Consider the following 9974-nt stretch of genomic DNA (forward strand, 5'->3'; position numbering starts at 1 on the left):
ATGGACTGGTTCAAAATTGGGAAAGGAGTACATCAAGACTGTATATCATCACCCTGCTTATTTAACTTACATGCAAAGTACATCATGCAAAACGCCAGGCCAGATTAATCACAAGCTGGAATCAAGACAGCCAGGAGAAATAACAACTTAAGATATGCAGATGATACTTTAATGGCAGAAAGTGAAGAGGGAACTCTCACCTCTTTGTGAAGGTGAAAGAGGAGAGTGAAAAAGCTGGCTTAAAACTCAACATTCAAAAAACAAAGGTCACAGCATCTGGTCCTATCACTTCATGGCAAACAGGTGGGGAGAACGTGGAAACTGTCAGATTTCATTTTCTGGGGCTCCAAAATCACTGCAGATTGTGACCGCAGCAATGAAATTAAAAGACGCTTGCTCCTTGGAAGAAAAGTTATGGCCAACCCAGAGAGCATATTAAAAAGCAGAGACATTACTTTGCCAACAAAGGTCCGACTACTCAAGGCTATGGTTTTTCCAGTAGTCATGTATGGATGTGAGAGGTGGACTATAAAGAAAGCTGAGTGCCGAAGAATTGTTGCTGTTGAACTGTGGTGTTCGAGAAGACTCATAAAGAGTCCTTTGGACTGCAAGGAAATCCAACCAGTCCATTCTAAAAGAAATCAGTCCTGAATATTCATTGCAAGGACTGATGTTGAAGCTGAAACTCCAATCCTTTGGCCACCCAATGCGAAAAACTGACTCATTGGAAAAGACCCTGATGCTGGGAGGGATTGGGGGTAGGAGGAGAAGGGGACGACAGAGGATGAGATGGCTGGATGGCATCACCGACTCAATGGACATGACTCTGAGTAAACTCTGGGAGTTGGTGATGGACACGGAGGCCTGGCGTGCTGCAGTCCATGGGGTCGCAAAGAGTCGGACACGACTGAGCGGCTCAACTGAACTGCACTGAAGGGTGTGAACAGAAAGGGAAAGAATGCTGGTTTCACGAGTGTGTTGTTTCTGAAAATTCACCAAGCAGTACACTTACGTATAAAAAGTCTTAAGATATGGCCCTTCTATCCAAAAGGTAGAAATGAAATCACCACAATCTTAAGAACCTATACCTAACACCTCACCTACAAGGGACACAGTTTGAAAGCCAGCAACTAAGTCTAAAAGGACTCAGCAGCCAATGTAAAGGCCACAAAGTAACTTGCTCTAACACTCGTTTTTCTTCACAACATAAAAGAAACACTCCTCCACAAGCTCTCTAGAAAACACAGCTACAATAAGCAAATGGCATTTGCTACACATTTTATAGTCTTCCAAGAAGCAAAAAGTGAGTTTATGACAGAAACTGCATAGTGAAGGGCCAGACATCTCTACTACATAAAAATAAATTAGCACCAGTGATTGGAAGCTGGATTCTGAATTACCAACTATACATAAATAATCCCTAATGTGGATTCACTCAATCACTACAGGCAGTTTCAGTGGATTCTGAGATCGATTTAGTGAATCATGACCGAACTGACAAACGTCAAAATAGAGAAGTACCGAAACTCATGCCTCAGTAAGGTCACCCCAGGAAGAGAGTCTGTGCCCACTAAACAGCTGCTCCTCACTGCCCCAGCCCCTGGTAACTAACCACTATCCTAGTTCCTGTTTCCATGGATTTACCTATTCTGGACATCTCACATAAAATCATTCAATATGTGATCTTTGTGAATGACTTCTTTGTGTACAGACCTCATCGTTCCATGCTGGGTTGATTTCTAGTGAAGTATTCATCTCTTTACTTGTGTACTTCATCCAAAGGGTACAGAACTAATACCTTAAAGTAAGGAAAGGGAACCACACGCTACTTTCTGAACACAGGATATCACCAGACGAGCTGTTTTATAAGCTTACATGCAAAGATATCCAAGCTTCTGGCTGGTATGCAGGAAATGTGGGTTCGATCTCTGCATCAGGAAGATCCCCTGGAAGAGGGCATGGCAACCCCCACTCCAGTCCTCTTGCCAGGAGAATTCCATGGCCAAAGGAGCCTGGTGGGCTGCAGTCCATGGGGCTGCAAGGAGTCAGACACGACTCCAGTGAGTGAGCACCCGTGCACGCACTCCCAACTGTGTGGCAAACAGTTTTGAAACGGACTAGAAGAGTGCAAGGCTCACCTGTTGAAGCATTTCTTCTCACATGTTCTACCAAAATAACTCAAAAGATTTTGCTCTCCTGATTCTGACTCTATCACTTGTAACATATGGAGCAATTAGAAATGAAATTTGGATAACTAAATGAAGTAAAAACCCATCATTACATAATAGCTTTCTAGAACAGATCTGTAGGTTAGAAAAACGATTTTAAAAGAAATCAGTCTGCTCCAAAAGAAACTAAAATTCTGACAACCTGCCACCTCATTTTATACTCTTCAGATACCAACTCAGGTACTTGTTTCTTAGGGAAAGAAAACTTGCTTCGTGACCTCAGGCAATAATTTCTCCTGTTCCTTTTCCTTAGCTGTACAGTGAGGAGGCTGGCTAGATAGTTTTTAAGATCTAATGACTCAGCAAGAAAGAAGTCTCTTGCTAAGCTATCTATTGATTCTATAGAGTAGATCAAACTCAACAAGATCGTTTTAATCATACCAACTTTTAGTTCACGTGTTCAGTAACAAAAATAGCAAAGCAATGAAAAGAACACTGGCACTCATCTGTCTTTTAACATACGGATATAAAATCTCCTCAGAAATGAGGGTCTTCAAAAATGAAGCACATTTATACAATTAATGGGTCAGATCTGATCCAAAACTTATAACAGCATTAAAGTACATGGTTAGGTACACGGACCAAAAGTAGCTGCTGAGTGACTAAGTGGAAATACTATTTAAAATATTTACAAGTTTATTTTAACAGTATTGTCACTACAGTAGTGGTTCTCAATGGGTGACAAAATAATGTAAATGCTCATAAAGGCGCCAGGTGACATTTATTGAGTTTTAATCACATTCCAGACCCTATGTTAAGTGCTTTACATGGAATATGCCATTTAATCTTCAGAATAACCAATGAGGTGGTGGACAGCACAGTTTTAATAAACAATGTGCTCAATGTTTTTCCAAAGTATTTTCTTATACACTATCTGATGTGGCTTTTAGTTTTTTAAAAAAGGCATTACTTCTGGAGGAGGCATTCCTACTCTCCCCACTTTTCAGATAAAAAGAACAAAGCTCAAAGAAGTCCAACAATTTGTCCAAGGAAAAACAATGAATTGATGGAATGACACTAAATCTAGTGATTCATGACGGTGGTTTCCAATAGTTAGTTATGATAGTTTCTTAATGTATCTATCCATGTCCACAAGGTTCCTTGTTGCTGAAAATGTGCTTAAATGCTTTCTCACTGGTGCTTAAAAAAAACACACCCACAAGCACCATCCTCTTAATGCGGTAGTAAATTTATATGCAGTGTCAAAAGGAAGTACACAGTCTCCCAGAGTAACTCGTTTGGCTTTGCATATACTGTGCGGAAAAAATCATCTTACTTGATAATCTACAACTCCCAAGGCAAGCTACAGTCAGATTCTAAAGCACATATCCAATCTTCATGGATATTTTCTACTTAGATTGTTAACTGATATTTTACTAGTGAATCAAGCAATGTAATTAACAATTTTGGTAGAATATTAAAGCCAACAAAATGAATGTACTGATGTTAGTGGTTTTTCTAAGTTCAATTCTTACAAAAACGTCACGGTAATTATTAAAAAGCCCTGTCAATATTTGACCCAGAAAGCCACTAAGGCCAGTTTTGCGTACGTTACTCCTTAATGACCAGAGCTGGAAACCATAATCACCCACCAAGAGCAGGTCTCTCCAAACGAGGATCCTTAAGTCCATACCTAAGAATACTCTTCATCATAAAAAATGTATAAGGGTATACAAACAACGTGACCGCACTAATTTGTTTGAGGCTTATTAATATTGGAAAAAGTTTATGTTCAAAGATACTGATAATTCCTAAAAGTGTCCTAAGGTTCACCTACACTGTATTTCATACAATGAATGCAACACTCCTGGGTGCCTGCGCTCAGTCACTCAGCTGTGTCTGACTCTTTGTGGCCCCGTAAACTGCAGCCCGCCAGGCTCCTCTGGCCGTGGAATTTCCCAGGCAGGAATACTGGAGTGGGCTGCCATTCCTTCTTCAGAGGATCTTCCTGGCCCAGGGATCGAACCAGCATCTCTTATGTTGGGTTCCTTACCACTAGTGTCACCAAAGAAGCCCAGATAAAGCATCCGTAATAAATGAAGTGTTCAGATTCTACATCTGAAAGCAAAAGACGTTTGAAACAATTCATAGCCTTTTATTAGCAGAGGTCAATTTGGGGAGCAGGGTAGAATCTTTAAATGGTGCTTATAAAACTTTTTCAATTATAAGATCATATTTAGAAAATATCAGATAACCCACTGTTTTCTTTTTGCACCCATTGTTTTCAGAGTGAGTGAAAAGAGAAGGGGCTAACAGTGAGATTTTTATGTTTTTCAAATAGGGGTATGAGTTAAAAAAGTTAAACACTGCGTTGGAATAAAAAAAAATTATGACTACCAAATAATGGGATTTCATTTTCTCAAAATAAGAATGAAGTTGAAATCTTGCAGGATTTAATGTAGATTACTTAGGTACCATTAAGAAAGAGCACATCTATATAACAGTAGATATGGTCTTGGTATTGTTTTCTATAGAAATAATTTCACTTACTGTCCCTTTATCCTCTAAGGAGAATACCCAATACTGCCCAGTATGCAGCAAATGGCTCAGAAGATAAAGGCCTGTTATTATACTAGAGACGCAATTCATCTCAATGGCCTTTCCTTCAAAACTTCCATCATCTCAAAATCTCTCTCAGAGGAAATTATAAGGAATAGTGAACATGACATTTTCCATGTCCCCATACTGTTGTGAACACCAGCTCCAGAATGTCCTCAGATATCCCCCATTTCAAAGAGTATGAAGTGCAGAGTGGAATTAATTTGAATATTTTAATTTAGAAACATCTTACAAGGGGCACCCATAAGGCAACTCCAAAAATTTTGAAAATGGCCTTGATGGTTTCACTTGATAACAGAAAATCTAGGCAAGAATTCTCTATTAAATACAGTTACTTCAACTGTAGTAACTTCTAACAAGGCTGAGAAGTCCTGGCTAACATTTCTCCTGCTTTATGTTAGGATTAGAGAATGGGAATACAAGCGGTATGCATGGTGAACACAGAATCAGACCCAATCCATATGGAAATCCAAAATATAATGTTATTTTTCTTTTCTTTTTCTTTTGGGCTTACCACGTGGCTTATGAAGTCTGCCAGGAAAATTTCCTGTAACGTTTTTTAATTTATTTTTTTTTTGTAATGTTATTTTTTAAAAGGAAGCTTCTCAGGAAATTTTAAAATCTTCCACTAGTAGTCCACTTAAAAAAATAATTTTTATAACTATATTTTCTAAAAATATATAAATATTTCAGTCACTGTGAACATATTGGGAAAATAAAAGAATAAAAATGTTGCCATCCACCAATTATCCTTTTAATATCCTGGCTTTTTAGCTTTCCATTTTCCTGGGCACTTGAATGTATATGCACATGCACATACGTGAAGGCACATCTATCAACCCAGAGTGTTTTGAAACATAGTTTTCACTGAATGCATAGCATTCCAACCTGCAGTTAGGCCCTAATTTATTTAACAGCTCCTCAGCTGTTGGGTAAGCTGTAAAGCTAACATCCTATGATAACTTTTGGCCATACTGTAATATACTTAAATATGTTAAATTACTGAAAATCTTTGTGAAACGTGACTAAGGGGCAACATTAGGGACAGGAAAAAAAAAAAGGACAGGAAAAAATTTTAACAGTAGTTACCTTTAGATGGTAAGATTGCAGGTAATTGAGGTTCTTTGTTAAACTTTTTGAACTTATCCAAATGATTTCTAATAAACATGTGCTGATAATCAGAAAACAATGCAGTAATTTATTAAAATGGAGACCAATGTTCATATAAATAGACATTAGAATTCACTAATATGGGGAAATACAATTCAGTGAAGATAAAAGGTTGTAGATAAATACCTGCAACAACAAAAGACTAGAAAAACTAAGTGTCTAACACCAGGGGGTGGTGCTTAACCAAACTATATTATAACAGATTCACTAAGGAGCTAAGAGAAAGTGAGAAGCCGATCTCTGTGTGCTGCTACGGAAAGACAGAGACCATGCTCTTCCAAATTAAGAAGGCCAGGGTGTTTAACAGTATGTATCATGTGATTCTAACAGTTATAAACGAAAACAGAGTTAAAAGTTGGGGGTGGGGTATGGATTGTTTTACATGCATAAAACACTTTTGAAAGGATACACAAACTGTATCGGTCACTTCTAGGTTAAGTATGGAGAGTTGGGTATGTAATACGATCACAACATGGAAATGTGCATTAATACATAACAGATAAAAAGTAAATTATTGATAGCAGAAAATCTGGAATCACTTCAAAGTTGTCTCCTAAGTACTTTTCTAAAGCAGAATCTAACAACAGATCTAGAAAAATAATGGAAAAACAGAAAGTTCAATCTATGAATTGTAGGAATACAATTTAAAAATAACATAAAACTAGCAATGGATATGTGTGCACTATAAACTGGTATTTCAAAACACACTTACACAAGTTTTTATCACTAGCAAGAAAACAGCCAAAGAATTATTAAAGAAAACTAGGTTTTAATTAAACCATTCTAGAACTTATTAAACACGGGTGATTTTATTCCATGATTATCCTGTCATATTTACTCTGGTTTACAAGCTCACTAATCCAGAGACAGAATATACAACCATAATTTAGGCAATAACAAATGGAAATAAGATTTTTATATGTTGAGATTTAACATAATACTTTTCTCCTCTAAAAAACAAAGATAAAGAAACCTATTACAGAATGGGGCAGAGTGGGTTAGGAACTCTGAAACATTTAAAAAATTCTCCTAAAGTAGATGATCATTACTATTTTTAAAGCTCCCTCTAATAAAACTCAAATGAAAGAAGAGTTACTTCATCTTTTGCAACATTTATGCTCCAGATGCAGACTGGAAACTAAGGTTGTCCCTACTAATTCTAAAAACCAGATTTATAGATTAATAGCATCTGCAGTACTGAATATGAGTACTGATTTACTGAGATGCACCTATGTTAAAAAAAAAACCACAGCATTCCAACTTGTTTAACATCCCACAGTCATTAACAGAAGTCACCGAACTGGAATCCTTTTGATGTGCACAGCTTTCCTACAGACTTTTAACATTCATTAATACTGTGCTTTACCTAGAACACGTTATCATAAAAATATCATGAATCCCCAAGGATTCACAGCCACAATCGGCTTGTAATACTGGATAACACACAGCAGAGAGCTAGGAATGGAACCGGAGAATACAAAGAAAAATACTGCCAGTAACTTTCACTTCACATCTGGGATCTGACAATTCTCCTTGCATTTCCCCCATCAGTGTGGCAGCTGGGGATTGGCTTAGCTAAACGGAACAGGAAGGTATTATGATTTATATATAGATTCCCTTTATTTTCTGGGAAAATTATCCTTTCCACACACCCAGAGTGTGGCTTCAAGAGGAATTTTTAGCAGAATGGAGGGACAACTACCTGTGATAATCCTGAAAATCAGAGAGGTGATTGATCACAGCCCCATTAGGCAGATGTCTGGTAATTTAGTTTAAGAGATGTTCGTTCTCTCACCTGAAACATGGGACCGAAGGCAGAAGATGAGCGCAGCACTAGGAAGCGCACTTTCCCACTTTCAGTGAAAACGCTCTTGCCTGTGAGGAGCTCAGGAGCTAACATCTATTTACACTCTATTATGTCCTGAAATAGCACCACGGATTGGGGCCACTTTGTTAACAGTCCATCATGTTATCACTCACGCAGGTGTCACAGCACACCACCAACACTGCCACTTCCTTGAGGAAAGGACTCCCAACTCCTTGAGGAAAGGATCAGCTCTGTACAATCCAGGCTGTTCATAGCTGGGCCTGAGCAAACGCCTTTCGAAATACTGTTTCTCTGCATCCTGGTGACTGAACTTGCTTTCCTTTACTTACCTGGATTTTTTTTAAGTTCCTTTCCATTACCTTTTACACTGTGGATCTAAATCTTAAAATGCACTACACCCTGAGCAGCCTTAGGAAAAAGGAGAACGGAAGTTGCCCCCGCCAGGAAATGTGGAGGAGGGTTGGGAAGGTCAACAGCGACACAGGAGGGAGAGAAATCCAGTGAAAATCAAGTAGGTTTAAGTCCGTTAAACCTACTTCTAGGCAATTCGTTTCGTTGCCTAACTGGCTTTTCCGGACATCCAGGCAGCGCCGAGGTGAATTAACACGAGCCGTCTCACCCCCCACCTCTAGTCTGCGGGTGCCAGGTTTCCTTTTCTTGGAGAATTGAAATGCTACCTTCACCATCATCTCTTTTGCAGTCTGGGCTCCTCCCACCCCCACCCCCCCGAGCCTTCCCCAACTTTGAGAGCTAAGAATAAAGGGGAGGGGGCTGAGAAGGCCGCGAAGAGAAAAAGGAGTCAGGGTTGCCCTCTCGCCTGGGCCACCCCCGGCCCAGTCGCCTGCTGCCTCCTCGGTTTCCAGCCCGTCCTCCCAAAGTGAAGGACCCCGGGCGCTCCAGGGAGGCAGGATGCGAGCGGCCGCCCGAGCCGGCCTTGTCCAACGATGCGCCCTGGACCACCGCTCCTTCACGGGGTCGGGCCTGGCTGCCCCGGGAAGAAGTCCGTCGGGGCCTCCGCCTCCCCGCGGCCGGGCCCCGCCTCCCGCCCGCCGCCCCCCGGCCGCTGTCGAAGCCCTTACCCGCAGGACGTGGTAGCCTTCCGTGCCCCCGCCAGGGATCTCGACGCTCTGCGAGGAGCCCATGGCGGCGGGCGATCAGTGTAGCCGGGCTGGGTTCCGCGCTGCTCCCCGCCCCCCGCGCGCCGTCCGCTCCGCTCCTCCGCGTAGCACTTGGGACGTGGCACTCGCTGCCTCGGGAGAGCCGGGCCGCACTGCCCGCTGGGAGATGGTCACCGCGGCAGCCAGGGCCGCTGCGACGCCGCAGACAGCGCCACCTGCCGCGAGCCCCCGGGAGGGGTCTGAGGCGCCACGCGGGCCGGGAAGGAGAAAAGCCTGGAGCGGAGGGCGGGGTGAGGCCTACTTATGCTCGCGAGAGAGCAGAAACACGGTTCATCCGGCCTCGATACCTTGCTTGCTACGGGTCCCTTGGCTTGACAAGATTCATCTAGACGCGTTCCCGCTGTTCCTGAAGAACAGTTGCTCGACTGTAGCTCCCCCTGGTGGCCAGAGGCCGGAAAGGGGCTCCTGCTGAAAAGAATAGGGCCCGATGCGAACACAGGGAGCTCCCTATTCGCGGGGTTTCTAAACTTGTAGGTCATGTCTCCGGGTTATACAAAGGGTCCTGGTAGTGGCTCTCCGTGAGTGGACTACCGCGTCCGCCCAGCTCAGCTCAGTTTTAGAAAGGAAAATGTTCCCTTTATAAAACACCTGTCCTAGAGAGTCATGGAGGACCCATCAAAGTTCTCTTTTTGTTTTTCTTTTTTGCCTTCTCTCATTGTGAAAATAAGATCAGTCGGTCACAACCTGAGCGATGCCAGTGTGGGAAACCCGGTTGGATGACCTGCCGGCTGAGGTCCCCATTCCACTTCCTTTAGGTAGTTGTCACACTTTTTCCTATTCTGTTCCTCCTTTTATCCCTTCCCCCCGCCCCCCAAATCCCCAGTTACTGCCCACGGGCCAATTTGACCATCAGCGACGGAAGACCAACCAGGTATCAGAACAAATGCATTCTAATATGAAGCAACGTGAAGTACCCATGAAGTATTCCAGCCCAAAAGGTTTACTTGCTCCTCTCACGCCTTTAGTTAGATCTTCCTGTTTCTGTTTACAGGAATAAAGAGAATAGGAGAA

At 41.9% G+C, this 9974-nt stretch overlaps 1 protein-coding gene across 1 annotated transcript in view; it reads right to left on the minus strand.

Moving 5' to 3' along the window:
• GORASP2 (golgi reassembly stacking protein 2) overlaps positions 1 to 9016 on the minus strand; it is a 30386-nt gene extending 21370 nt beyond the window's left edge. The window contains exon 1 of the mRNA XM_004004606.5: positions 8865 to 9016. Within this exon, the coding sequence (XP_004004655.4) occupies positions 8865 to 8927 (63 nt within the window). The 5' untranslated portion in view covers positions 8928 to 9016. The remainder of the gene's footprint in view (positions 1 to 8864) is intronic.
• Positions 9017 to 9974: the final 958 nt, after the last annotated feature.

The sequence above is a fragment of the Ovis aries genome, chromosome 2 (assembly GCF_016772045.2).
Source record: "Ovis aries strain OAR_USU_Benz2616 breed Rambouillet chromosome 2, ARS-UI_Ramb_v3.0, whole genome shotgun sequence".
NCBI classification, from domain to species: Eukaryota; Metazoa; Chordata; class Mammalia; order Artiodactyla; family Bovidae; genus Ovis; species Ovis aries.